Below are 27,849 nucleotides of genomic sequence, written 5' to 3'. Positions count from 1 at the left end.
CAGCAATCGTGCTCTTTGGGATTTACCCAAAGGAGTTGAAAAATGACATCCACGTGAAAACCTGCTCAAAGATGCTCAAAGCAGCTTTATTCATAATGGCCCAAACTTGGAAGCATCCAGGGCGCCTGGGTGGCTCAGTCTAAGTGTTGGACTTCGGCTCAGGTCGTGATCTTGTGGTGTGTGGGTTCGAGGCCCGCGTCGGGCTTGGTGCTGACAGCTCAGAGCCTGGAGCCTGCTTCAAGTTCTGTGTCTTCCTCTCTCTTTCTCTCTGCCCCTCACCCACTCATGCTCTCTGTCTCTCTCAAAAATGAATGAACATTTTAAAAAATTTTTTTAAATTAATTCTTTTTTTTTTTTTTAATTTTTTTTTTTCAACGTTTATTTATTTTTGGGACAGAGAGAGACAGAGCATGAACGGGGGAGGGGCAGAGAGAGAGGGAGACACAGAATCGGAAACAGGCTCCAGGCTCTGAGCCATCAGCCCAGAGCCTGACGCGGGACTCGAACTCACGGACCGCGAGATCGTGACCTGGCTGAAGTCGGACGCTTAACCGACTGCGCCACCCAGGCGCCCCTAAATTAATTCTTAAAAAAAAAAAAGACAATGTCCTTGACCGAATGGAACTTCTACTCTATTGGGGAAGACAATAAACCAGTAATGGAAAAGTATTCTGTGCTCTGAAGACAGGAAAACAAGACAGTGTGACAGATGGAGGGTGCTGGGGATCCAGCAGGCAACTAACTACTTAGGACCTTCAGGAAGGTCTCTATGAAGAGGAGACATTTCAGCTGAAATCCGAATAAAGAGAAGAGGCCAGCCATGCAGAGCTCTGGAGGGAGAGCAGTTCTGGCAGAAAGCAGAGCTCAGCAGTTGGGGGGAGTGGAAAGAAGGTCACCGGGGCTGTTGTGAGATTGGAGGAGGGCGGGAGCGAGAACTCTCTGGGCTTTTAGGCTGCACCTGAGGGCCAGCTCTTAATCCCAGCGCATCGCAGGGCTCTTGAGCAGGCCGTCCTGAGGCCCGGTTTGGATTTGGTCTGAGGTCCAGACCACTCTAAATCTCGACTCACTCGTGGGCCCTCTGTGGCACCACATGCTTCCTGAAGGTGTCCCCGCTTCCTTCCTCCCGATGGCAGTTACACAATCTGAATTGCATTCGGAGAGCTTCCCCTGTCACTCACGAGCCCCTACAGTGGTTCACCCTTGGTTCAGTTAGCACGAGCCAGCCGGTAATCCCCACCCTCCCTGCCTACAGGTCCTCCCTCTGGGCCTCGGCCTCTGCATCTGTAAAGTGGGCGGGGGCGGGGGTGGGGACCACATGATGCAAATGGCCTTGGTAGTTCCCTCACTGTAGCTTTGGATAATGATTGAAAGAGGATGCAGCCAAAGTGGGTTCCAGGGAAGAACCGAAAGTGAAAGATGGAAAAGAGTCCTCCGGGCTCCCGGGCCCCCGAGGTGGGGGTGGGAAGAGTAGTCCGGGGAAGGAGGGAGGTTTTTAGAAAGCCAGGCCGGCAGAGACCCTGTGACCCAGGCTTTCATTTCGCCCAAGCACCCCACAGCACCATGTGACCCAGCCTGGCCAAAGAAAGGGGAAGCGAGGAGAGCCCAGAATTTCACAAGAAGCACAAAGCTGGTCGGAGGAGGCTGGCGGCCGAGCAGGGAGCCAGAGCCAGAGGGGGCCAAGGAGGAGGGGAGGCAGGAGGGGGGGAGGGGGCAAGGAGGAGGTGGAGGAGACAGCAAGGCTGGTGGGGGCAGGGTGAGCCCTGTGGGAGGGCCCCCTCCCCCAGAGGACACGCCAGGTGTCACAGGGGAAAGGAACGACAATTCAGACGGGGCGACGGACTGGGAGACCCACAGGAAAGGAGGGGGAGGGGCGGAGAAGTGGGGCGAAAAGGGGTCGGCAGGGGGGCCTGAGGGGTCGAGAGGAGGGGGAAAAAGAGCCGCGGGAGGAAAGGAGGGAGAGTCAGGGGTGGGTGGAGGGGACAGGGGGAGAGTTGAGGGTCAGGGACGGGGAGGTAGAGACCGGGTAGCCGCAGAGGCGGCAAGGGGAAAACCAGGCAGGCAGAGGGGTCAGGGAGACAGAGGGGGAGAGGGGGTGAGCCACAGCGGGTGAGAAGGGAGGGCCGCCCGTTGGGGGGCCGCAGGTGGAGGATGCCCGCGCCGCGCGCCCGGGAGGAGCGCCGGCCGCTGCTGGCGCGCAGGCCGCGGGGGCCCCGACGGTGGCGGCGGACGGCGGCGGCCGCGGTGCTGCTGGTGGAGGCGCTGGAGCGCGCCGCCTTCTTCGGCGTCTCGGCCAACCTCGTGCTCTACCTCAACAGCGCCCGCTTCCACTGGGACGGGCAGCAGGCGTCCCGCGCGGCGCTCGTCTTCCTGGGCGCGTCCTACCTGCTGGCGCCCGTGGGCGGCTGGCTGGCCGACGCCTACCTGGGCCGCCACCGCGCCATCGCGCTCAGCCTGCTGCTCTACCTGTCCGCCTCCAGCCTGCTGCCCGCCACCGCCTTCCTCGACGGCCGTCGCTCCTTCTGCGGGGAGGTGCCCGAGTCGCCGCTGGGGCCCGCCTGCCCGTCGCCGGACTGCCCGCGCGCCTCGCCCACCCCGTACTGCGCGCCCACGCTCTACTCGGGGCTGCTGCTGCTCGCCCTGGCCGCCAGCTCCATCCGGAGCAACCTCACCTCCTTCGGGGCCGACCAGGTGAGTGGCGGCGGGCGGAGGCCCAGGCGACGCGCGGGGCCCGCGGGGTTCGTGGGGGCTGAGACCGGGAGCCAGGGGCGACCTCGGGCAAACCACTTCCCCACTCTGCGCCCGGTTTCCTTATTCGAAAGAAGAGGGGCGGGGAGAGCCAACTCTAACAGTCACGATGGCCACGATGGCTATAACCGTAGCGCGTAGTTGCTTTTCTCGACGAGCCACCTTCACTGTTGTAACTCCTTTAATTCTCTTAACTATCCCGGAGGTAGGTGGTATTATTGTGTCCATTTTACAGGTGAGGACACTGAGGTTTGGGGATATTGATCAACCTGTCCAAGGTCACACAGAGAGCAGATCAAAGAGTGGGAAGCTGGACTCCAGGCCCCACCATGAGCCCCATATTTTTTTTAAGTTTATTTATTTATTTTGAGGGGCGGGGGGAAGGGCAGAGAGAGAGGGAGAGAGAGAATCCCAAGCAGGCTCTGTGCTGTCAGCGCAGCCTCCATTATGGGGCTCGAACCTACGAAGCTGTGAGATCATGACCTGAGCAGAAACCAAGCGTGGGAGGCTTAACAGACTGAGCCACCCAGGGGCCCCCATGAGCCCCATCTTTATGTGTTATAGGGGTGGGGGGGGGGTGGTTAGGGAAGGAGAAAGCCTCTACCTCACCAGCAGTGCAAAGGTTGGTTCAAGCCAGTTTGTCCAGATCCCAGCTCTGCTACTCACTACCCAGGAGCATTGGGGCAAATATTTTAACTGATGAGTGTTTCTCTGTATGCTTTTGGACAGAGCATGGCACATAGGAGAAATTCAGTAAATATTTACTAAACAAATGAGTAAATGCCTAACCACGTGGCTATGTTTTCATAGCTTTCCTCAGTAGGATGTTAGACAATAATTTTAAGTAATATGTAATATGATTAAAACAACCAGCTATGGTGTTAGTGAGCCAAATCGACGCAGAACTGCATGCAGAATGTGATTATAGCCCGGAGGGCAGCCTTCCAGCCCTTCCATAGGAAAAAAGACCAGGAATCAGCGAAAACGGGAAACAGGAAAAAAAAACTGTAGCAGTGATCAGGCCACTGGGCTAATTGTACTTTTCCCTCATTGTGTCTGTTTTTCAAATGTTCTTTCGTTGTATGTATTCACCACCATAAAGGGTGACATTTTAAAAAGAATCATTGCATCCAGCTGGCATCCACAATTCCAGTGTCCTTGCCAAGGACTTCCTCATCCGGCCTGTTTGGATTCTTTGGTGACGGGGAACTCAGTGCCCCCTGGGCAGCCTGTCCATTCCTTGGATGCTGTCGACCTGCCTTCAGACTAGGAGATCCCCAACATCGACCAATAGGAATCCCTCTTCTTCCCTTCGTTGTACTCTTTCAGTGACATCCGGTATACCGCCAGGGGCCCTTAATCTGTGCCCTTGACCTCACTGACCTCCAGAGAGCCTCAGCCATCCAGTGCCCCCTGTCTCTCCCTCCACCTGGTGGCAGAACTCCAGTGACATCAACAGTGATAACTGCTCTCTCACATTCTCCTGTTTTCTGAGCTTGGCCTTTGGGTGGGGCAAAGCCAGACTGGAAGGCTGCCCCCTGGGGTCCGAACCTGACGTAGGACAGGCTGGAAACACTGAAATGGTTTCAGGCAGGGGTGGACCTCACTGGATTTGAGTTCTTTAAAAATGTCTCTGGCTGCGGTGGAGAGTGGAGGGGGGTAACAGGAGTGGGTACATCAGAGCGGTAAGGGGCCGCTGCAGAATTTAGGGGGGCGGTCAGATGAAGGATGTGTGGGCGGGAGAAGTTGGCACCGTCTGGCAGACAGCCATACCCAGGAGCTGCGGTTTGAACACCCTTGCTGATTTCAGAAGGGGCCATCCATCATTCTTGACAAAGTGCTCATTTTGGGAGAGCTCATTTATGTCCTGAACGGGCTGCTGGTCTTCCCCTTAGAGTTGCAATTGTCGTATTCATTTACTTCCAATGAGTAAATGGAAGTGGCTGCACGTAATAGGACTTATTTAATTTTCTGCTTGAAAGTCGACAGCAAAAATTCTCGTTGAGTGGACAGGCCCCTCCTTCTCCATTGCCGAGAGGACCCCTCAGAACCCTGAGGGGATGCATCCGTATGGACTCTAATTTTCTATTTGGAAAAGGAACAAAATACCTACTTTTTCCCCCCCACGCAGTTACAGAAAGTAAAGCTTGACAAAAAGGAGAGCTTTTTTTTGGGTTTTGAGATGTGGCGGTTTGTTGAAAGGGCGACGGGTGTAATGTGCACAGAATCACCTAGAGAACTGACCTCTAGTCCTCACTGCCTTTTAGAAATGCAGACGCCTGGTCCCTGCCCCAGATCTACAGAGTCAGAACTGGGACCGGGGTCTGGGAGAGGTGGGATCAGTCAGTGCAGCTGACCCGAGCCAGCAGACCGGAAGGGGGCCTGGGGCCTGACTGTTGCAGATTGATCCAAATCCTGGGTAAAGATTTTCAGTCCTTCTGCCCTTGCTGGGGGGCCTGGGTTTTTTTGTTTTGTTTTGTTTTGTTTTGTTTTGTTTTGTTTTGTTTTGTTTTTCTCACCAGGCCAGAACCCTCTCTTGGGGCTGTGTCCAAGCCCACCTCTGTTTTCACTGATATGCCAACCTTGTTTGACTGCCCGTATATCAGAGGGAGCAAGTCGAGGGGAAGGAATGGGCCAGAATAGAAAACTCTGCATCTCCAAGTTGCAGAGGAGATTCTCAATTAGACTTTTAACTGTTCTTTCAGTAAGACGCGTACATCATATTTAATAATGCGGAACAGACCTGATCTTTATTGGCCTTCTTCCGATTACAAAGGTGATGCGTATAAAGGTTGTTCAGTCAAAGACAAAGGGAGAAATCAACCGGAAACGAGCAAAGTGGCATCAGACATCTGTTGTGTGCACTACTTGGTGAACATAAAGAGGCGCCGTGAGTCGTGAGCATGAAAAAACAGCTGTGCCAAATGTCCTGGTCATTAACAAGTGACTCCCAAGGGAAAGGTTTATTCATTCAATGCATAAATATTTATTGAGTGTCTATTTAGTGATCCGGCGGTAGGAAAGTGCTGGAATGTTCACCCACTGACCCAGGAAGTGCCTCTGTGGGAAAGGGGGTGCAGGCACATCGTGGCGGGGTGCCCCTGGACCTCCTGGGCCCTTACCCTCACGCCTGCCCAGCAGGTGATGGATCTTGGCCGCCATGCCAGTCGCCGCTTCTTCAACTGGCTTTATTGGAGTATCAACGTGGGTGCCGTGCTGTCGCTGCTGGTGGTAGCCTTTATCCAACAGAACGTCAACTTCCTGCTGGGCTACGGCATCACCGTGGGCTGCGTGGGCCTGGCCTTCTTCATCTTCCTCTTTGCCACCCCCATCTTCGTCACCAAGCCCCCCACAGGCAGCCAAGTGTCCTCCATGCTTAAACTTGCTCTCCAAAACTGCTGTCCCTGGCTGTGGCACCGACACTCCACCAGGTGAGGAGAGGGCTCGTGGCGAAGGGGGCCACGGAGCCTGGGGAAGGGCGGTGCTCCTCCTGGGGAGGCGCAGTCCAGTTGGAAGAACGTTCCGCTCCACCTCCCGCGGTGGCCCTTTATGACAACCTGCTCTCCGGGGACCAGAGCTGCCCACTGTGACGGAGGTCAAGGTGGTGGATGGTGATACTGCCGTGGGTGAACTGTAGAAAGTGAGAGGATGATAATGGTCCTGACGGCGACGGTGCCTGTGAAGGTAGAGATGGCAGTGTTAGTGAATCAATGGCGACCGACCGTGGCAGTGGAGGCGGTGATGACGGAGATGGTACCAGCAAAGGCTGTTGGGATACAACACCACCCTGACATTAGGTATAAGAACGTCTAAGAAATCAGCCAAACTTGCTCCTACTCCACTAGCCGGCATCCCAGGGAGGATGGTTCTTGATCTTGCAAATGCACAATGCCTTCCTTTTGCTCTTCTCCTTCCGAAGTTAATTGGCTGCTTACGCCAAGCCAACTTGGAGGCCTTGGAGCCAGTTACAGATCCTGTCGGTAGGATCGAGGCGGGAAAGGTGCAGAACATGTTTTTCCAAGCTGGTGCATTGCTGTGGGGTTTTGTTTTAAAATTAAGAAAAAAATTTAACGTTTATTTTATTTATTTTAGAAAGGAGGGGTGGGGCAGAGAGAGAGGGAGGCACAGAATCCGAAGCAGGCTCCGGGCTCTGAGGTGTCAGCACAGACATGGGGCCTCACGCCTGTGGCTGGAGCTTGCCACAACAAGGTGTCTGGGTTGCCAGAGGAGGGAGCTTTCCAAGAGAGAATGTTCCAAAGGGAAGGAAGCAGAAGCTGTTGGTCCTTCAGGAGGCTTGAAATCCCAGAGCATCACTTCTGCTCATTCCTTTGGTCAGCACAGCCACACGGCTGGCCCAGATTCAAGGGCAGGGGAACTAATCACCCATTAGTGGAAGAGTGTCATCACATACTGGGAGGGGAGAAGGTGATGGTGGCCCTTCTTTGGAAATGACCACACTGGTGTTATCCCTTTTGGCATCTCAAAGGCTCAGATCTTGTGGTTCGTGGGTTCGAGTCCCGTGTCAGGCTCTGTGCTGACAGCTCAGAGCCTGACCTGGCTTCGGGTTCTCTGTCTCCCTCTCTCTTTGCCCCTCCCCCCCCCCCAAATAAATAAGCATTAAGGAAAAGTTTTAATTTTCAAAGGATGCGACAAAGGGTAAAGGTCATAGCAGTGGTTGATCTATCCTGTTTCCCCGATCACTTCCCTTGCACCCCTACCTCTCTGCTCCCTCCCTCCTCATCCAGTAGGGAGAGGGCTGTAATGTTGTCTGTGGAGGAGTCTGGACTTGGAGACAGCAAGTAGGGGGGGGTTTCGGGGAGTGTATCAAACCTGGGCCAGCCTCTCTGAGTCAGGCTTGGGCAGGGACTTCCCTGCTTCCCACTGAAAACTGATGCTGCGAGCCCAAAATCCCCCAAGACTCCGCTCGCCACAGTCACTGGTCTACTTTCTCCGGGACCACGGGCCATGGCTCGGGTGGGATGGGTCTTGATCAGCCACCTGCGCGAGAGAGGAGGTAATAGGGAGGACGGTGACTGGGAGTGTAGTGAACACTGCGGGAGGCTGGCTCTGGGGGGCGATCGCCTCCCTAACGACGATAATGGTGAGGATGTTGGCAGTGGTGAGGATGGTGAGGATGGAGAAGGTGGTGCTCCTGGAGGAGGGAGGAGATGGCTCATTTTGGAGGCGATGGCTATGGTCGCTGGTGAGAGGGGAGCAAGATTAAATTAGGGGCTAGTGGTGGCCGTGGTGGTGGTGATGACGGCTGCTATTTTATTTGCTGCCGTGGCCCCACAGAGACTCTCAAGGCACCCAGACGCTGCCTGCGCAGAGGTCTCCCCAGCCTGGCCCCACCCCGCAAGAGGACATGGCCAACTTCCAGGTTCTGGTGAAGATCTTGCCCGTCATGGTGACCCTGGTGCCCTACTGGATGGTGTACTTCCAGGTGAGCGTCCTGACCTTTCGTCCTGGCGACACTGGCTCTCCTGTCCCCCGAGTGGGCTCGGCTCTCACTGAGCGTGTGGAAAGGGGGTCAGGGGTTCACAGAGTGAACTGGGGCTACGTGGGGCCTGGCACAAAGCCATCTTGATAATTTTTAAATGTTTATTTTTGAGAGAGAGAGAGAGAGAGAGAGGCAGAGAGAGAGGTGGGGACAGAGGATCCGAAGTGGGCTCTGTCCTGACAGCAGAGAACCTGATGTGGGGCTCGAACTCACAAACCACGAGATCATGACCTGGGCCGAAGTCAGATGCTCAACCGACTGAACCGCCCAGGTGCCCCCCACCTCGACCCGGGCCCACCATCCTGATAATTAATAGCATGAGGAACTCTGGAGACAGGTCTGAGGCCCCATGACGTGAATGTCACCCCGTCTGTCTGGGCCTCATGTGTAAAACAGGTGACTTCGAGGCTGTAACAGCTCTACGGCATTCAGATTCTCGGCCGTGGCCTCTGAGGCCCAGAGAAGGTGTGCCCGTTGCTCAGTGCCTCCCGGCCAGCTAGGGGCGAAGGTTGAATACATGGCAACAGTGATCCCCCACCCCAGTGGTCTCACGACCACCTGCAGAGCTTTAAAAAAACGGATTCCATGTCCTACCCCAGACCCCTGAAAGAGAATCGCTGGGGGAAGTTTCTAGAATAAGAAACTGATGCTGGTACTCAGCCAGGTTAGAGAGCTGCTACTCCCCACCATTTCCTGAGGGGAAGGTTAGCAGAGTGTGTGTGTGTGTGTGTGTGTGTGTGTGTGTGTGCGCGTGTGTGCACACAGAGTGGACAGCAGCCTACCCCAGCCTCTACCCTCCAGACCACAAGGTCATCGCCTTCCATATCCCCTTCGTAAGAAGCTTGTTTCGAGTTACAGAAGATGGGGGCTGTGCAGGGCCAGCCTGCTACTTGGGGGTGGCACAGACAAGGTGTCCATGATGGGACAGGACATGGGGTGCAGGTGCCCGTGGCTGACTGTCAGTCATACTGGTTGCCAGAATATTGACATCCTACATACCACCAGGTAAATAGCCGCGGTCCTGAGCGACCCAAGTGCCCTCCCCTGCCCTTCCTGTGGGATTGTCCCGGACTCCCCTGTGTTATACGGCAACCAAAGGGGTGATACCTGTGGGTGTCGGTGGGCAGTGGGGCCCCCCGGGAGCCTGCTCCTGCACCCGTGTCCAGTGCCATTCTGGTGGGTTCGTGCCTATGCGGCGTCTGTGCTGTGTCAGCCTGTGGGACTCAGCCTGGCCTCGGTGTCAAATGCGAGCTCCCCGTGGGGACAGCCATGTCATTATCTTCCCTATGTCAACAACCACTTATCCACGCCCGCTCTGTGCCAGGCCCTGGAGACACAAATGTGAGTCGGACCAGCTGTGCCCAGGCTCTGGGACAAGGCTGCACACACAACGCACAGGCCTGGGAGCAGAGCGCAGGAAGGCAGGAAGCTCCCCTACGGGGCCTGGCTCCCCGAGGAGGAAGGAGGGGAGGGAGGTCAGCTCCCTGCTCCCCTCCCCCCAACCCAGGCTGGGGGAGGGGACCGCGGGGAGCTCGGCTGCAGAATGGCCCTCTGGGAGCTGGGAGTCTCTCGGCCTGAAGGTGAGGCCTCCACCTCTCTTGGCAGATGCAGTCCACGTATGTCCTGCAAGGTCTTCACCTCCACATCCCGAACATTTTCCCTGAGTACCCGTCCAACAGTTCCGTGGCTCTGAGAGCCGAGGGCAGCAGCTACAAGGTAAGAGACCGCGTGGGCGTCCAGCCCCCCACTTCAGGCCCCGCTGGGTGCCTCCTCCTCCGAGAAGAGAAGGAAACGAAGCAGCTTCCACACCCAGGGGGCAGGGGGTCCTCCGGGAATGGGAAAAGCGCCTGGGGGACGGGTAAAGCTGTGCCCCAGCCCAGGCATCCTGCCAAGATGCTCAACTGCTCGGAAGAATTCAGGCCGGCTTTGCTCCCACCCGTCTCCGCCAGGCCCTCAGATAGACGCGCCGGGGACCCTCAGTTCTATCCCGAGTCCCCTCACTCTCGGGGACCCCCGGATGCCCAGATGTCTGCCTTCTACCGGGACTTTCCAAACCAGTTCCTTGGCATCTCAAAGACTCATCAAAGGTCCTAGGAGCTGGCAGCTAAATGACATGGGCCGCTATACCTTTGTTCCCGGCCCAGGGAAGACATCACTGATGAACCTTGACATGTTTTCATGCTGGGCCCAAGAATGTACCCGGCAGCCACTCCCCATTGGTAGACTTAGAGGAACCCATCTGCCCTCCCTGATCTAACCCCATCAGCGACTTCCACAGCTGAGGAATGTGCATTTCAGAGAGGGGAGAGGGCCGACCCTGGCCCACCCAGGGACAGTCTGGAGGCCAGTTCTCCCAACTCTGGCCCAGAGCCCTTTCTGCTCCGCTAGCCTGCCTTGCTTGGCTCCCTCTTGCCCAGATCCCGGAAGCCTGGCTCCTCCTGGCCAACGTCGTGGTGGTGCTGATCCTGGTGCCCGTGAAGGATCATTTGCTCGACCCTTTACTGCTGCGTTGCAAGCTGTTGCCCTCGGCCCTGCAGAAGATGGCACTGGGGATGTTCTTTGGTTTTGCCTCCGTGGTTGTGGCAGGTGAGTGGAGGGACTCCGGGAGGGAAGCTGGCCTTTGTCTGGGGTGCGGGGAGGCTGGCTCCATTTCGGGCTAATGCTGGAGCCGTGGGCCCGGGGCCAAGAACACCTTCCTGCCACGGATGCCATCTTGGCTTCCCAGAGGGTGTGAGCTGAAGGGGACCCTCCTCCTCCAGTCCAACCTCCCCTCGTCCTGACGAGTGAAGAAACTCAGGCCAAGAGAGGGAACAAGGTGTTCAGTGGGATGTAAGCTCCCTAAAGCCGGGGTTCTTTCTTTCTTTTTCATTTGGCGCCCATGGGCACCCAGTCCATGGGCTCGATGAATGTTTCAGACACTCGGCCCCTTAAAAAAAAAAAAAAAAAAAAGAGTTTATCACTTATTCTCTTCTTTCCTCCGGTTCTAAAGGATTTGCAGCCATTTATAAAATGGTCAAGAAGCCTTTTGTGCTACTGCACAAACCTGAGTCCTCTTCAATTAGAAACTGAATGGTTCTGAAGTTACTTAGCGTCTGTGAGTGCCATCTTTTCAATGGGGATACAATGGGGATTCAGCTCTGGTGCAGGACCGGGGCTCCGCCCTCACGGAATGTAGTCTAGCAGGAGTGTTCTGGGGATTCAAAAAAGCCTGTAAAACCCCCAGTACTGTGCCTGGATCACAGGTAGGAGGCAGGGGGGAATTCAAGCTGGATAAACAGTATCGTGTTAACAAGGATGAAAACCAAACCACGTTTCTTTTCGGTTCCGTGCTTTAATGCACCCTGTCCCGTTTCATCCTCAAAGCAACCCCGGGAATTTTGTTCTCACTCCTTGCACGTGAGCACTGGGTCTCAGAGAGCTTACGTGGTTTGCCCAAGGTCACACAGCTAGCCAGCGTGGCAGGGCCAGGATTGGAACCTGAGTCGCCCAACACCACATCCAGCGTTCGTTCCACTACAGCACAGCTGCCTCCTAAGCAGAGAAGGGGAAGGAGAGAAAATGAAGCTTTGCAAGCCAGGTTAGAAAACCATTCTGTAACACTTGATCCTGCAAGTGGACACAAGTCGTGTGGTCGCACGGAAACGGGGCCAGCAGCGAAATCAGACACACCGGGGCTCTCAAATCCAGCCCCAACTACTCATTAGGCTGTGTAACTGTGGGCTGGGTGCTTAACCTCATTTAAAAAAAATTTTTGTTTAATTAATTTTATTTTATCTCATATACAAGACTGCATATTATTTTTTTAATATGAAATTTATTGTCAAATTGGTTTCCATACAACACCCAGGGCTCATCCCAACAGGTGCCCTCCTCAATGCCCATCCCCCCCCCTCCCTCCCACCCCCCATCAACCCTCAGTTTATTCTCAGTATTTAAGCGTCTCTTATGCTTTGCCTCCTTCCCTCTCTGTAACTTTTTTCCCCCCGTTCTCCTCACCCCTGGGTCTTCTGTTGAGTTTCTCAGGATCCACATATGAGTGAAAACATATGGTATCTGTCTTTCTCTGCCTGACTTATTTCACTTAGCATAATACTCTCCAGTTCCATCCGTGTTGCTACAAAAGGCCAGATTTCACTCTTTCTCATTGCCAAGTAGTATACGATTGTATATATAAACCCCAACTTCTTTATCCATTTGTCAGTTGATGGACATTTAGGCTCTTTCCATGAATTGGCTATTGTTGAGAATGCTGCTATAAACGTTGGGGTACAAGTGCCCCTATGCATCAGCACTCCTGTATCCCTCGGGTAAATTCCTAGCAGTGCTATTGCTGGGTCATAGGGTGGATCTATTTTTAATTTTTTGAGGAACCTCCACACTGTTTTCCAGAGCGGCTGCACCAGTTTGCATTCCCACCAACAGTGCAAGAGGGTTCCCGTTTCTCCACATCCTCGCCAGCATCTATAGTCTCCTGATTTGTTCATTCTAGCCACTCTGATCAGGGTGAGGTGATTAGCTCAGTGTGGTTTTGATTTGTATTTCCCCGATGAGGAGTGATGTTGAGCATCGTTTCATGTGCCTGTTGGCTATCTGGATGTCTTCTTTAGGAAAGTGTCTATTCGTGACCTCTGCCCATTTCTTCACTGGATTATGCCTAGCACATAACAGGCTCTCAATTAATGCAAGTTGTCCCTGTGAATGACTACAAAACCTCATCTGAGCTTCCTAGCAGCCAAGGCAAAAATCAAAGGGTTGAAACTCAGATCTGGGACCTCCACCCTGCCCCCGGGCCAGTATCCTCTTCCTTACCTGCTGCTCAGTCTTCGGCTACCTAGTGAATACCTACTACATGCCAAGCTCTGCCATGGGTTAAGCTGCCCACAGTGGGCCTGACTCCAGGCCCCCCCTTCCCCCCACTCCAGGAGGCCTAGAGATGGAACGTTTACAGTACATCCATCGGAACGAGACGGTGCCCCAGCAGATCGGGAAGAATGTGTACTACGCAGCACCTCTGTCCATCTGGTGGCAGGTCCCTCAGTACCTGCTCATCGGGATCAGTGAGATTTTTGCCAGTATCCCAGGTACGCTGGACCCCTCCCCCTGCTCTCGCACCAGTGAGGGGCTCTGCCTGGTGCCGCCTCGAGCCAAGTCAGCGGCCTCACGGCCGCAGCTTCTCGGGTTCATGCGGGTGGAGGAAGGCCAGGTTCCCTAAGTGGGGCTGCCTTCACCCAGTGGGGACTTCCCAGCATCTGGTTTGTGCCGGGCACCGTGATGGGCACTGCAGATTTGGAGGGGATTAAGACGCTCCCGTAAGGACTTCCCGCACAGTCCCTGGTGCCGTGTTCCTCATTCCCCGGGTCTGCGCATTTGCTGTTCCCTCTGCCTCAGGTTCACAGTGAACAACCATTTCCCCTTCCCTTCTGAGCCTAAATGCCAGTTTCTCCGTATGGCCTTTTCCGAGGCCCCCGGGCAGAGGGAGTCGTTCTCTCCTCCTGTTGCCAATGTCTGTCCCGGCACACGGGGTGCTGCGTTGTCAGAAAGGCAGCACGTGTTTGTCTCCCCGGCCGGGCTGTGAGCCAGAGCCGTAGGGTGGGCGTGGGCTCTTCACTCAGCCAGGGAGCGGCTTACTCAGCTGCCGGCCAGGGCTAGGCTCGGGGGGGACTCAGAATTGGGAGGCATCACCCAGACGGTAAACCCAGTGGAGGACTGTGGAAGGGACTCTAGGGTGTTGGGAAAGCCCGGGGATGAGGTGGGGAGGAGGCAGGTGGGCAGCGGGGGCAGGACTCAGCAGGTGGCAGGAAGGAGGTCACAGGCAGGGGAACAGCATTGGCAAAGAGCTGAGCTTTGTGGGGAGTGTCTGGAAGGCTGGCAGGTGCAGGGCCAAACCTGGATGTTGAAGTTTCTCCTGGGGGCCATAGTCTCACACACAACACCCCCCCCCCCCCCCCCCCCCCCAGTGTAGGAGACTTTGGCAGGGAAAGGATCCCATTAGACGTATTTTAGACCCATCTGAGTGTGTGAGGAGGAAGGCAGGAGGCAGGGGAGTTTAAGAGGCGTTTGCAGAGGCTGGGCAGGAAATAACCGCGTCCGCAGTTTGGTCCAGGGCAGAGGGAAGAGGAGGAGGGGAGACAGAGCAATGTGGGGGCATCCAGGTGGAGGGGAACAGAAGGGCAGGGCGGAGGCAAGGGGTCGGTGGTGCATGGGTGTCGTCCTAGCCATGTAGTGGGCGGTGCTGCCAGGGAGGCCAGGGTGGGGGCTTGTTGAGTGTGGGCCAGGGGCCTCGGACCCCGTCTCTGCCTCTCCACCGGCCTGATCCCCCCCCCCTCCCTCTGCAGGCCTGGAGTTTGCCTACTCGGAGGCTCCTCGTTCCATGCAGGGTGCCATCATGGGCATCTTCTTCTGCCTGTCAGGAGTGGGCTCACTCTTGGGCTCCAGCCTCGTGGCACTCCTGTCACTGCCAGGGGGCTGGCTGTACTGCCCCAAGGACTTCGGTGAGTGTGGGGCCCTCCCTGGGGGTGGGAGGCTCAGAAGGGTTGTGGCAGCTGCTAAGTGACTTGACCCCGGGGCAGAATGAAAATTCTCAGGCTGGACTCGGGAGCACCGGGTTCCAGCCCAGACTTGGCCAGTCGCCCACAATGTGGCTTCCCCACATTGGGCCTCAGTTTCCCTAACTGTCAAAAAGGAACCCGTGTACTCAGCAGGCCTCCGAGGCTCCTTCCTGCATCTGGGAAGTCTGTCATTCTGGCTGAAGGGCCACCTTTCCCTGTTGTGTTGGTGTTTGAAGCCCTGTAAAGAATAGCTAGCGACCAGGGAGTTACAGAAGCCACAGGAAACAGGCCAGATGCTAGAGGGCTGTCTGCCGGCCCACTGCCCGCACCTTCTCAGCGGCCAGCCCCCGGGGAGCCCTGCCCGACCCAACCCAAATGCCGACCCCTCCTTTTCCCCAGGGAACGTCAACAATTGCCGAATGGACCTCTACTTTTTCCTCCTGGCCAGCATTCAGGCCGCCACGGCCCTCCTGTTTATCTGGATCGCTAGTCGCTACGAGAGGGCAGCTCAGGGCCCTGTCTCTCAAAGCTGTCCCAGCAGGGATAGGGGCTGAGCACGCCGCCCGCCTCCCCGCCCCCCCCGACCCCTCGCTTCTCTCCCCAGGACACAGACAGCAGCAGTCCCAGGTGGGGGTTCCTTGAGTTTATTCTGTACCCGACATTAGGATGAAATGGTTCCCATAAATAAGGGGCATAAGCCCTTCCTCACGAGCATGGTCCATGATGGGGGGGGGCAGGGCAGAGGGGGCCTGGGTGGGAGTCCATTCGAGTGACCAGGCGGGGGACTTGGATCAGCGAGCACCAGAGGGTGGGCAGGAGGCTGCCGGGGCTGGCGGCCAATGGTGCTGGGCCGGGCAGGCCGGGCAGGCGGGGAGGGGTCAGGAGCTGCCCCGGATCCTCTCCATGTAGCTGCGCAGCTCCTCGGGGTCCTTCAGTCCCATGTCCTCACACACCCAGCGGATGTCCTCCTCGCCGGCCACCAGGATGGACTGCACGGCAGGGGCCCCCACGGGCTCCTCAGGCGGCTGGGCTGGGGGGGCTGGCGCAAACGTCACAAACTCCACACGCTTCCGCCGCCCCCCGGCTTCCTTCCGGGCCAGGGTGCTCGAGGAGCCGGCGGTGGCCCCGGCGGGGGCCTGGGCCAGGGTCAGGGCCTCCCCTCCTCCCCCACTCTCGCAGGGGCAGCCCCCCTCCCCCTTGGGCAGGCCGGGGGACTGCCGGTCCAGCTGGCGGCTCAGTTCCTCCTGGTCAGTGCCCAGCCAGACCCAGTTGTGGGGCTGGGGGGAAGCGGGGTCGGTGGCGCCGTCGGGGGGCTCCTTGCGCTGGTAGCGCAGCACGAAGACCACACCGTTGACCAGGAAGATGAGGATGGCCAGACAGAAGATGCCCAGCAGAGCGTACATGCCCAGCTCTAGGTCGGTGACCCGCTGAGGGGCGGGGACCATCTCCTCGGCTTCCTCCTCCTCCTCCTCCTCCCCTCCGGCCTCCTCCTCTGCCGGCTCAAACTTGCCCCTCACGCCCCCCCTGTCCCCAACACCGCCCGCCTCCCATCGTTTACGGCCCGTGCTGGCCTCCGTGGCTGGAGAGCTCCGGGCAGGGCTGGATGGGAGGGCGGGGGCCGGGGTGGGAGCAGGGGGCAGCCCCAGCCAGGCGGTGCCGGAGGCCAGCGGCACACGGTGGCGGCCCCGGCGGCAGGGCTCCGGCGGGTGCAGAGCCACGTGCAGGGGCAGCCCCTCGGCACCCGCCCCACTCACCACCACCCCGAGCAGGGCGCCCCGCTCCTCGGCTGGCAGGATGGCACCGGGCTCCTCAGCTGAGACAGACAGTCCCAGGTCATGGTGGTCGTAGAGCTCAGCGGGGGCCAGGGTGCGGTCAGAGAAGGACAGCCAAAGGGAGAGGGCCACCTCCTGTGGGGCACACAGACACAGGCAGAGACATGCGAGGGCACGCACGCATGCACACAGAGACCACTCCCACAGAGACAGGCCACACGGAGGAGAGATCAGAGAGAAAACAGACACAGGCAAATGGACAAAACACAGGGAGAGAGGGGACGTGCGTCAATCACCTGTCTGCCACTCAGCCCTGGGGTCTGAGTCATCGGGAGGGTCCTCAGAGCCATCTAATCAACCTCCCACTGCCACACTCCAGCCAGCCACTGCTTGGTCACCTCCAGCTGCAGAGAGCTCACTACCTTATAGGGCAGTCAGACCTCATTCTGAAAATGCTAAGGTGAGGGGTCCAGGTACCTCCCACCCCCCTGTCATTAGCCCCCATCTGGAGATGTTGACCTCATCCCCCTGACCCCCAGCTGTCACCTGCTTTGGGGCGGGAAAGGCTGACTGTGCCCAGCACGTGGCTGTGACCTCCCCGGGGTGGGCAGTGCCTCGGCTCAGGGCCAGTGAGATGCCCATCACCGGCTGCACCCGCAGCTCCAGCACCGAGACCTTGTCATCCGTCACGGCCAGTGCCTGCTCCCCCAGGATGGAGTCAGACAGTGGGGAACGCACCTGAGGGTGAGAGGGAGCTACAAGTTGTGGGGGGTGGTAGGTATACAGACAGGTCTGAGTCAATGGGAGGGTCCTCCCTGGGCCCTCCGCCCTGGGCCCAGCATCTGCACGGGCTGCTTTTCCCCACCCTTTGCACCCCATATGCCCTATACATACCTGGACCCCAATCCCATGCCCAGGGACAGTTTCCTCCTCCCTCAAGACCCGGCCCCCACATACCCACCCCTATCCCTTCATTCTTGGAGGATATCCCCCATTACAGGGCCACCCTATTCTCCCCCAGCCCCCAATCCCACTGGGCTCATACCTGCCCGTGAACACTCCTGGGGCCACCTCCACCCTCGCCAGGGGGTCTGCTCACCTCGATGGAGGTGACACCGGGCTCCCGGCCCACCAGGACACGTCCGCCCTCCAGCGAGGCTACACGCGGGTCCTGCACGCGCGCGTGCGGCGCCACGAGGTGGGACACGTCCAGCAGCCAATCGGGGCCGAGCAGGTGGGTGAGGCGGCGGCCGCCGTCCAGCGGATGGGCCGCAAAGGGGACAAGGAAGCGCACGCCTGCGCGCTGGTACTGCAGGCGGCAGCCTCGGGCGCGCCGCTCCGCCTCCTCTGCAACCGCGGGAGCATCGGGCTCCGGCACCCTGTGGGGAGGGGAGGGCCCGGGGGCGGGGCGTCAGCTCGGGCTCCGCCCCCAGCCTCTGAGGGCCCCGCCCACTGGAGAGCGAGAGCAAGACACACACACACACACACACACACACACTGGTGGCACCATTCTTCGAGCACAGCCACACTTCTACCCGCTGGCGAGGCGCCACAACCCCGTTCCTAACTGGTGCCTGTGCCTGTCCATCAAGCCACTCTGGCCCTCTTGCTCCTAACTGGAACTCTTGGCTCCTGGGGAGGCGAGGAGCCTCACCTTCGGCTCTGGCGGGACTCTCAGTATTCACCGAGCTAGGGCCATCTCAGGCTATGAGGACACAACAGTGAACGGGCTAGACAAAAACCTTTGCCTTCAAGTCTTAACAATCGCGGGGAGGAGTGTGAAGGGGGTGGACAGACCGCAAACAGATGAACGAGGTTCTACAGTCATTAGAAAGTGATAAATACTTCAGAGAAGTGAGGCGTGGAAGGGGGAGAGGGAGGCAGGGAGGGTGGAGGTCTGCAACTACAAATGAAGTGGTCAGAGGCTGGGTGGTGAAAGGCGGGTGGGTAGGAGGAACCGGAAGCAACCGGGTAGTTTTTTAGACCCCCCCCCCCGCCCAGGTGCGTGGGACCAAGGCCACATTCCCTGCAACCTCTCTCGGTCCCAGAGTGACTTCGCCAAGGCCTCCACTCACCCTTCGGCTGGGCCGGGGACCCTCCAGCCTCGGACCTGCTCCAGGGTGGTGTCGGTGAGCTCGATGCGCAGGGGCAGCAGCGGGGCCCATACTGTCAGCCGCAGCGAGGCCCGCAGCCGGCGCCACCAGAAGTCCACCCGCACCCCGCGAGCGCCTTGGCTCTCTTTGCCAGTCACAAACACAGCGTCGCAGGTCTCGGACACCTACGGGAGGGCAGGAGCTGGGCTAAGCTGTGGAAGACAGGTGTGGACCAGAGAGGGCTGCCCTGACCCCTCGCCGTGAGAAGGAGCAGGGCTGAAATTCGTGGTGCATGTCACTGGCATGTTTTAAGATTACGAAGATTTCGCCATGCAGTCAAGATCCGCTCTGGAGGAACCAGCCATCCCCCAAGTTCACCCCGGGGGTTCAGCTGGGGAAACTGACTATCCGCATATAACAAAGTCTTTCTCCTGGCTGAGGAGCATTGGAGCCCACAGATTTGGCTCCTCATTAGTGCCTCTGGCTTTCCTGCTGGAGCCACCTGGCAACCCACCACAGGAAGGAAGGCAGAGAGCCAGGCCAGACCTACCCACCCCAGAGCCCTCAGGAAGGAACCGCGCACAGGGGCAAAGCGGCGTCATAAATGGCAAGACGCCTTTTCCAGGCAGGCAGCAAGGAGTTAGGAAACACGGGCTCTGGGCTTCTCCTCTTTGAACTTCAAAGTGTGGAAAGTCGCTCTCCCCTCATGGATCGTTACCAGGCTCTAATAATCATCACTGATGCTTTTAATTCTTGCAACGGAATAACATATTCCCGTTTTAAAGCTTAGAAAACCGAGGCTCAGAGAGGTTAAGAGACTTGTCCACGATCACACAGCTAACTGATCACACAGCTAACTGATAACAAACATGGCTTTCAAACTAAAATCTGTCGATCTCAAGGTATACACTCTTTTAAGTGGGCTTTACGTCGAACGCGGCTAAAATTCACAAACCTGGGATCGAGAGTCGCGTGTTCTACTGACTGAGCCAGCCAGGCGCCCCCAAAGTGCTCTGAGCTCTCCCAGCTCAGTTCATCTGTCAGTGCAGTAATGAACGTGAAGGTGCCTAAGCTGGGGCTGCTGGGGTTACATAGCTCCCACCTGACTGTGCACAGAGGCGGTGGGAACAAAAGCAATTGAATCTGGGGTTCCCCCGCTGAGGTTTCTGGTGTCAGTAAGAAAATTCTCTCGGGGACCTGAGAGGGGAAGGCGTAGGGCCATCACTGGGCACACTCACACGGGGTCGGCGTGTGCCACTCACCTGCAGGACCTGTGTGTTGGCCGACTCGCAGCCGATGTGCTCGGTCACCTCCACCAGGGCACCCCCACCGTCCACAGTGACGAGGCGCACAGGCACACGCTGCGGCTCTCCGGTCAACGGAGCCGTGTTCACCAGCTCCTCAGCCTGGGGGTGCGGGAGGAGCTTAGCCCCAGCCTCTTTGCCTCACTTGGCCCCGGGCCTGGCCAAGCACAGGTGGGGGACTCCTTACCTTGGCCAGGGGAACAAGGGCTCTTATGTCCCGCTCAGACACCAGGATCTCCCACACCATTTTGTCCTTCTCTGCTTCGGGGGCCTGGCCTGGGTACTCCAGCTGCCATGTGACAGGGCGAGTGACCGCCACACCCCCACTAGTGCCATTCTCCACCAGAAAGTCCACCGACAGGAACTCGGATAGTTCAAGGGGGCTGCTGGCCAGAAGAGAGAGAGAGAGAGAGAGAGAGAGAGAGAGAGAGAGACTGAGTGCTTGCTAGCGGCCACACACTATTGTAAGCACTTGCTATATTCACGAGGTGGGTCCTAAGACAATCCCCGATTTACAGATGAGAAAACTTAAGTACAGAAGTTCTAGAACTTGCCCAAAGTCACAGAGTGAAAGGCGGCAGGGCTGGGATTAAACTCAAGCATCCTGGCTCCAGGGCCCAAGCTCTTACATGCTCTTGGCTTCTGGAAGGTCCGTGTAATCACTTCACCACCCCCCTGGAAAGCTTGCTTGCTCTCCTGCCTTCCTGGGCCCTCTCCACTCAGACTTCTGCTTTCCATGGCCATTCAGGTGGCAACAGCACCTGTGTCAATTTCTACCAAGCAGGAAGAGTCACTTCGAAGCCCCAGGACCGGCACTCGACCCCCTGAATAATAACCCTCACAGCTTCCTTTGATCAAACACTTGCTGGGGCGCCTGGGTGGCTCGGTTGGTTGAGCGCCTGACTTCGGCTCAGGTCATGATCTCACGGTTCGTGAGCTTGAGCCCTGCGTGGGGCTCTCTGCTGTCCGCGCAGTGCCCACTTCAGATCCTCTGTTCCCCTCTCTCTCTGCCCCTCCCAGCTTGTGCTCTCTCAAAAATAAAGAAGACATTAGAAAAACAAACAAAAAAACCCACTCGCTGGATGCTTGCCATAGAGGATCTTATTTCATGTTCACAAACCCTGAGGGATGCATTATTAGCCCCATTTTGCAGGTGAGGAACCTGAGGCTGGGGGGGGGGGGCGGTAAAGGGGGAAGTGAACTGGCTTGCTCGTGATTATTCACCCAAAAGTGTCAGAACCAGGACTCAAACAGGTGTTACCATGCTGACGGCCTCGGCCCAGGCTCAGAGAATAAATCAGAGATCATGTTAACCACAGCTGAGCTTTTTTGGAACTATCAATGGCCCAGAAAAAGGGCCCCACTTGGTGGTTGCGGGAGGCAGGGTAGGGGCTGTGAGGGCTGGAACTGAGTGGCCGGGAGAGGCTGGCATCACGTGACTAAGACTCACGGACACTCACTGCAGGTAGGAGCAGCTAGACACGGATACGTAGGAGCTCGACGAATGACTATCTGCTTTGTGCTGCTTCCTTGAAGGAGTCTGTTCTGTGCTTGCTCCCGTGGGGGTTACGGAGGCAGCGTGGCAGCCCCCTTCCCTTGGGCCCCAGAAACCCGCTCACTCCTTCCCCTGCTCCTCCAGGGAGGGAGTTGCCCACCTGGAGTCTGGCCCCGTGGGCCCGGCACGGTGGCAGGTGATGAGAGTCGTGTGGTGCTTGGAGGCCTTGAAGCGGTCCAGCTTGGTAGTCCACAGGCTGGGCTGGGCGGGGCGGGCAGCCGTCACGTGCAACCCCTTCTTGACCTTGATCCTGGGGAGAGGATGCAGGCCCAGTGTGTCGAGGCGGGTGCCAGACTATGGACCGAACGAGGAGCAACTCAAGGGGCTCCAGGCACCGGCCTCCTGTCTGGCCTCCCTGACTCCCGTCGGAACCTCCTGCTCACCATCCTCCCATCCACAAGGACCCCATCTCGATGCGCGTCATGCCACACAGCTCTCCCCAGCACCCAAAGACCCGCTGCCCCCAGCGTCAAGTCTAATCCCGGCATCGAGGCCCTCCAGGATCTGCTCTGGTTTCACCTTGGCCTGTAACATCTCTGTCACCCTGCCCCAGCTACACCGAAAGTTCTTCCCCCATGCACAGCCCATTTATGCCCGAGTCTGCTCAGGCGGTGCGTTCAGCCTTCTACCTCTGCTCGTTCTTCAAGCCTCCAGCAACTTGAATAGTTTCCTTTAGGAAGCTCTTCCGGGGGCAGGATGGATTTCTCCCTTGCTCCGCCCCTAATGCAGGCCCCCACCGCGCCTTGTGCCTCCACCAGAGCATATCCCCCAGCGCACGCCGTACAGCTCCCTTCCCTACCCGTTGGTCCCCTTAGTGCCAGGTGGGGACCAGGCCTTGCTACTCTGTAGCTCCAGAGTGGAGACACAGGGCTTGCATATTTTTTAAGTGTCTACGAAAGATCTAACGAGTGTGCAAGTGAGCACAGGACAGTGTGACAGACGGGGACGGGACAGGCACTTGGGAGACGCACAGGGACAGGACACACACAAACCCAAATATGAGAGAGAGGCACGTCATATTCTGCAAATCCTCGTCAGTGGAATTGGGGTGGGGGGGCTACTTTGGGGAACTTCCTGTAGAAGGGGACACAAAAAGGAGAGCCTTTCTGTGGGGGAGGAGCAGGCTCTGTCCAAAGGTGAGGGCAGGCAGGAGAACATGCAGATGAATGTGACAGGGGCAAACATCCCATTAGAGCATTAACCATCCCCAGGCACCGCACTTTCCAGTTTCCAAGTCGTCTCCTGTTTTCCCTCCCTAAAGCCCTCACAGCTGCCCTGTGAAGAAGGCAACGTCAGCCCCACTGGACAAGGAGTCTCAAGGAGGTGACAGGGGAAGGGCAGCTTCCTATTCTGACTCCAAGTTCAGGGCTGTGCCCGCTGCTGGGTCCTGCCTGCTGCCAGGACAATCACGGCTCTTGGCCTGGAGGGGTTTTGGTGGGCTCGTGTTTGCAGAGATCAAGGGTTCCAGTAAGGACCCCAGAAGGAGAAGGCACCTGCCCTGTCTTCCTGCAGAGGCCCCTGCCTCCAGCCCACCCCGGGAGCCCCGTTCTCACCGCAGGGTCAGGACACTGGCTGTGAAGTTGTGCCGGAGCAGGAGGGTGGCACTGAAGAGCTGGCCGGGCCGCACGGGCACGTCGGGCACCCGCAGAGTCACCGCCTCATCCAAGGGCACCTCCTGGTACCGCGGGGGGTCCGCGGGGCGCAGCTCCACGCTGCCCACTGGAAGAGCCTGCTCCCTGGCATCCTCCTCCCCGCCGGGGCCACAGCCCCCAGAGCCCTCAGCTGCAGGCTCCAGCGTGTAGGCCAGCTCGGCCCGCGTGCTGGAGCCCTGGGAGAACCAGTGGGAGGGAAACTCCAGCTCCACTACGCAGGCGCCTAGGGATGGCTGCAAACACACAACAGCCAACGGTTGGCATGGCGGGGGCGGCGGGGGGGGGGAGGGGGGCGAGTCCCAGCATCCACGATAGGAGATGCAGAGCTGGAGGGGTCCTCCTGCTGCAGGACCAGCAGCGGCCACAGTGACACAGCCAACCAGTCACGTGACTGGGGCCAGGTCTCGGAACTCATCCAAGAGCCACGCTTCTGCCTGTGGGAACAGCCTCATTCCAAAGTGAGCCAATCCCAATGCCTCCCCCCTAATTACGCCCTGGGACCACCCTGACTACACCCCAGCCTTCTAAGAATCCCAAAGCCCTCAAAATACCTCTTTCCAGTGGATCCCTGTGCTAGACCCCCAAAACAGTGGAAGTTGCCATTATAAAAGTGATATTGACAACAGTGTGAACGCTTGCTGGGTGATCACGCTGTGCCAGGCGCTGGCGCTGGGCTAAAAGCTATTCTTGCGTTCATTTCATTCATTCTTTATTCCAGCTCCACACGAGGTAGGCATCGTTATTACTCCATTTTATAGATGGGGAAGCTGAGTCCCAAGAAAGTTAAGTTACTTGCCCAAAGGCACCACCAACGGACTGACTTCCTTAAGGGTCCCTAAACCACCCTCTCAAAGGGTCCCCATGAAAGCTAGCGGAGCAGGAAGGGAGTCAGGTGGTCTGTGACTCCCACACCAGCCGGGGGTGGTAAGCCCTCTCTTCCCTACCCCAGGGCCGTCCTCTGGTCGGCACAGCAGGCCGGGCCAGCTTGGGCAGGGCCCGCCCACTCACCTGGAAGTGGCAGGCTCGGTGAGCAGTGCCTGCAGGGTGAATGGCGTGGAGCCGGGCACAGGGCAGGCTGCCAGGCCCCGGCGGCCAATCCTGCCCTTTGAGGTGGAAGAGGACGCGGGCGTGGGGCTCTGCTGGAGTCACAGCCGCTTCCACTGACACAGCCCGCACATCCCACGGCACTGGCCGTTGGTGGGGCTCAGTGACCCGTGGAGGGACCACCTGGAGGGAGAATAAGGGTGTTCGACAAAGCAGGGGGTTGAGGGAAGCAAGATCTGGAAAGATGGGATGCCAGGCCTCCAGCCCCAGCTTGGCAGGAGAGGGCATCTGCAGGCCTCTGGATGATGGGGAGCACAGCTGGGGCTGGGGGGACTCCGGAGCCACATACAGCAGCCCTCTGCTCCGAATCCTTTTAGCCGGGGAGTCCCTGGTGCCGTCTCCTTACCTGCTGCGTCGCAAAGGGCGGGTAGGAGGCCCGGAGAAGTGGCTGGGCCCTGGGCCACGGCTGCAGGAGCAGGAAGGTCTCAGATCTGGAGCCCAGAGAGGAGTTGGCAGGTGGATAGCGGTCTACCTGCTGCACCCGGAAGTGCTCAGGGGCATCAAGGAGCTCTAGGGCCGCAGGCAGGTAGACAGGATCCAAGGGGGCCTGTTCACAGTCCACTGAGGAAGAAGGGATAGGGATGGTGACAGCTCCAGAGCTGGCAGGGCTGAACTGAGCTCCGTTCTGGGGCACAGTTGTCCCATTTCACAGATGAGGAAACCGGGGGCTCAAAGAACCTCACACAGGTAGCACGTGACAGGGCCAGGATTTGAAGGTATATCCCAGACAGGATGCCAGCCTCCAAACCATTCCTCCTTCTACCTTCCATAGACTCAGACCTTCCTCCCTTGAGCAGAACCTTCTCAGCATTTCGTCCTCATTCCTGCCCCCTTACCTACTTGCCTCTGATATCGAGGCATCTGTAGGGTACAGTGCTCCCTAGACACGGCCTGCGCAGTAAAAGGTGGCGACAAGGTGGGCTTTGTAGAAGCAGAGATGCTGTCTGTCCCTGAGTCCTTGGCCAGACTTGTCTGGGCATCCACCCAGCCTTCCCCTCCATCATCACCATGGCAACCCTGCACGGGTTGCCTCTGTACCCAATACTGGGTACTGGAGTGCAAAAGTGGGAAGGGGGTGGGGAGGGGGCCCATGAGCCTGGGGAGAGAGTCAAAATATTCAATGACTAGAGGGGCAAAGGACCCCGGAGACCACATTGGGTTTGTACCGACTATTAGTCAGCCCCAATAAGAATAAATATTTTTGAACACTAACTACATGCAGACTACTATTTAAAACGTTTTACGTATATTAACTCTTCAGTTTGTGTACTAACTCTGAGACCCAAGCCCTGTCACTATTATTTCCACGTTACGGGTGTGGAAGATGAGGCTGAGGTCGAGGGACTTGCCTGGGGTCACCCGGCTGGAGACAGGTGTTGCCGGGAGTCAGAGCGCAGGCATTACACCCAGAGGGATGCCTCACCTCCGCTCCCTGTGCTGCTTGCAAGGGTGACCACTGCCGGCTACGCTCCCTGGACTGTGGGTCTCTCCCTCCTCCCTTAGAGTCCGGGGTGAATGTTGCCTCCTCCTTTAAGGAAGCCCTTCTTGATTGCGGGACCTCTCACCAGTACCCTCAGTCTTTCCCCGGCTAGTCGCCTCATCTGAATTAGTTGTCTTCCTGTCTATTCACAGGGGGACTTGTTCTACTCATTCCAGAATCCCCCAAGCTGGGCAGCTCTCCCTGGAGATGATGCTCTGGGAGCCTGGAGGACTGCGTGTACATCTTAATTCTGACTCCGTGAAGCTTGGGTCCATCATTTAACATCTCAGAGCCTGAGTTTCCTCACCTGTAGAATGAGCATTTAGTGACACCGTGAAGAGGGGAGGGCTTTGTAAAGTGCGGAGTGCTGACTGGGGGGAGAGGGGTTATTGCTACTGAATAATGGATGTGACAAGGCCTTCCTCATCTCTTAGAAGGGGTTATTAGGGCTCCTGCTGGGTCCCCTGGGGAGGGGAGCAGGTGGCTGAAAGCAGCCCTGGAGCCAGCTTCCTCAGTGCCCCATCCTGGGCTTGAAAGATGGTTTCAACCTCTCTCAAGACCCTCCCCACCAAGGAGCGTGTGTCTGAGAGGCACCAGCCGTCCTGCCCCCAAGTGTAACAGGTAAGTGACTAGGGCTTCCCGGGGGGCAGCCCCTGACCTCCGGTCCTCCTCCTATTTCGCTGCCAGGATAATTATAAGATGCTATGTGGCCTGACTCCCACGGACTTCCAGAACCCAGAGCTCAGCTCTCACGGGGAGGGTGAGGGGGGTAGTGAATGCCTCACTATCCCTCCCCCACCCCCACTCTTCTGTGGTGTCATCCACCTAGCAGCCACAGCCCTGCCAAGGGCAGTCTGACCCCCACCCCCACCCCCCACCCCGGGGCACAGGAGAGTCGCTGCTCCTTCCTCCAGTGATAGGGATCGCCGCAGGATTCAGGAAGGCACGGATGGGGCAATCCCTGGAGACTCCAAGGTCAGCTTGCTCTTTGGGGCAAGGGGAAGGCGGCTGCGCACCTCGCAGGTCCCAGGCATAGGGGCTGCTCCCCGTTCCCGTGGGGGCTGGGTTGGTGGTGGGGGGAGGAGGGTAGGAGCCACTGGGGTGCAGCCGTGGGCGCCGCAGATTAGGGAGCCGGCGCGCCTGGGTCAGGGGCAGCCGGGTTAAAAGCCCGGGCGGCAGGGGAGCTCGCGGAAGGTGCGGGGACCCGGCGGGGGTGGGAGGGCTGGCGGTGAGCGCCCGGGGCCCGGCCGATCCCGGGTCAGGAAGAGTTGTCGGGTTCCGCGAGTGCGGGAAGCCACAGAGGAGCGCGGCTGGGGGGCAAGATCCTGGGGGTGAGACCTCCAGCCCTCAGGGCACGTTGTGGGGCGACCCCGCTCGGGGCTCAGTCCGGGAACCCGCAGCTCCGGGCTCGCCGCATCCCTCCAGTCCGGCCCCGGCCGCCCCTCGCCCCGCCCCTCCCCTCCCGCTGACCTCTCACGACGTCCAGGGCCAGGGCCACCAGGAGGCAGAGCCAGGGGCCGCCGGGCCCCCGGGGAGCAGCTGCCGCGCGCCCCGCCATCCCGGCGCACATCCGTCCCGTGGAGGGCGGGGACTAGGCGGGCGGCTCAGGTGGCCCCCGCCCGCCCGGCATCTCCCGCGCCCGCTCCGCGCCGCCCCGACCCGGCCGGCTGGGTCCCCGCCGCCGCCCGCCCGGCCGCCCGCCCGCGGCCGCAGCTCCCAGACAATGGAGCGGGAGCTGGAGCAGCAGGGTGGGAGGGAGCGAGCGCGGCACATGGGCTGCCCCTCCGCCCCGCCGGGTCCTAGTGCCCTACGGATCCCCAAACCCCGAGCGCCCCCGTGCACCAGGTCGGGGAGAAGGCCGCTTCCCCGGGGGACGGAGCCACAGGGGCTGACCCGCCGCTACCGAGAGGGACTCGAGGCGTTCGGGTCGCTCCCTCTCAGAAGCTCCTGCCCGTGGGGGAAACGGCCACTTCCTCTGCTTCACGCCCGCCCCACAAGCAACTCACCTGTAGAGGCATCCACACCTGAATCAGGAATTCAGGGATGTGCGGAACTGAGCTGCAAGGGTGGAAAGGGGGAGAGAGGGGCCAACAAGG

At 58.4% G+C, this 27,849-nt stretch overlaps 2 protein-coding genes across 4 annotated transcripts; one reads left to right on the top strand and one right to left on the bottom strand.

The window, feature by feature from the left end:
* The first annotated feature begins 1,431 nt into the window (after positions 1-1,431).
* SLC15A3 (solute carrier family 15 member 3) lies at positions 1,432-15,504 on the top strand. 2 transcript variants are annotated; one of them, XM_045485418.1, is made up of 8 exons: positions 1,432-2,688; positions 5,884-6,176; positions 8,041-8,188; positions 9,851-9,961; positions 10,663-10,831; positions 13,168-13,326; positions 14,581-14,736; positions 15,193-15,504. In XM_045485418.1, exons 1-8 carry the CDS (start codon positions 2,149-2,151, stop codon positions 15,345-15,347), a joined length of 1,731 nt encoding a protein of 576 aa, XP_045341374.1. In that variant the 5' UTR covers positions 1,432-2,148; the 3' UTR covers positions 15,348-15,504. The 2 variants fall into 2 exon arrangements, with proteins under 2 accessions (XP_045341374.1, XP_045341375.1); XM_045485419.1 differs by having other exon boundaries at positions 1,434-2,688; positions 5,887-6,176.
* Positions 15,422-27,476, bottom strand: TMEM132A (transmembrane protein 132A). Of its 2 annotated transcripts, none has more exons than XM_045485415.1 (11): positions 27,224-27,476; positions 24,620-24,834; positions 24,178-24,396; positions 23,071-23,402; positions 21,618-21,767; positions 20,150-20,348; positions 19,921-20,064; positions 18,641-18,843; positions 17,665-17,944; positions 17,112-17,303; positions 15,422-16,700 (listed from the first exon to the last, which is right to left on the bottom strand). In XM_045485415.1, the coding sequence occupies exons 1-11, from the start codon at positions 27,321-27,323 to the stop codon at positions 15,672-15,674; spliced, it is 3,063 nt and encodes a 1,020-aa protein (XP_045341371.1). In that variant the 5' UTR covers positions 27,324-27,476; the 3' UTR covers positions 15,422-15,671. The 2 variants fall into 2 exon arrangements, with proteins under 2 accessions (XP_045341371.1, XP_045341372.1); XM_045485416.1 differs by having other exon boundaries at positions 20,150-20,345.
* Between the last annotated feature and the right edge of the window lie 373 nt (positions 27,477-27,849).

This window comes from Leopardus geoffroyi, chromosome D1, assembly GCF_018350155.1.
Source record: "Leopardus geoffroyi isolate Oge1 chromosome D1, O.geoffroyi_Oge1_pat1.0, whole genome shotgun sequence".
In the NCBI taxonomy this organism is placed as follows: Eukaryota; Metazoa; Chordata; class Mammalia; order Carnivora; family Felidae; genus Leopardus; species Leopardus geoffroyi.
The sequence above is the reverse complement of the archived record's forward strand: the minus strand, read 5'-3'. Positions and strand labels throughout refer to the sequence as shown.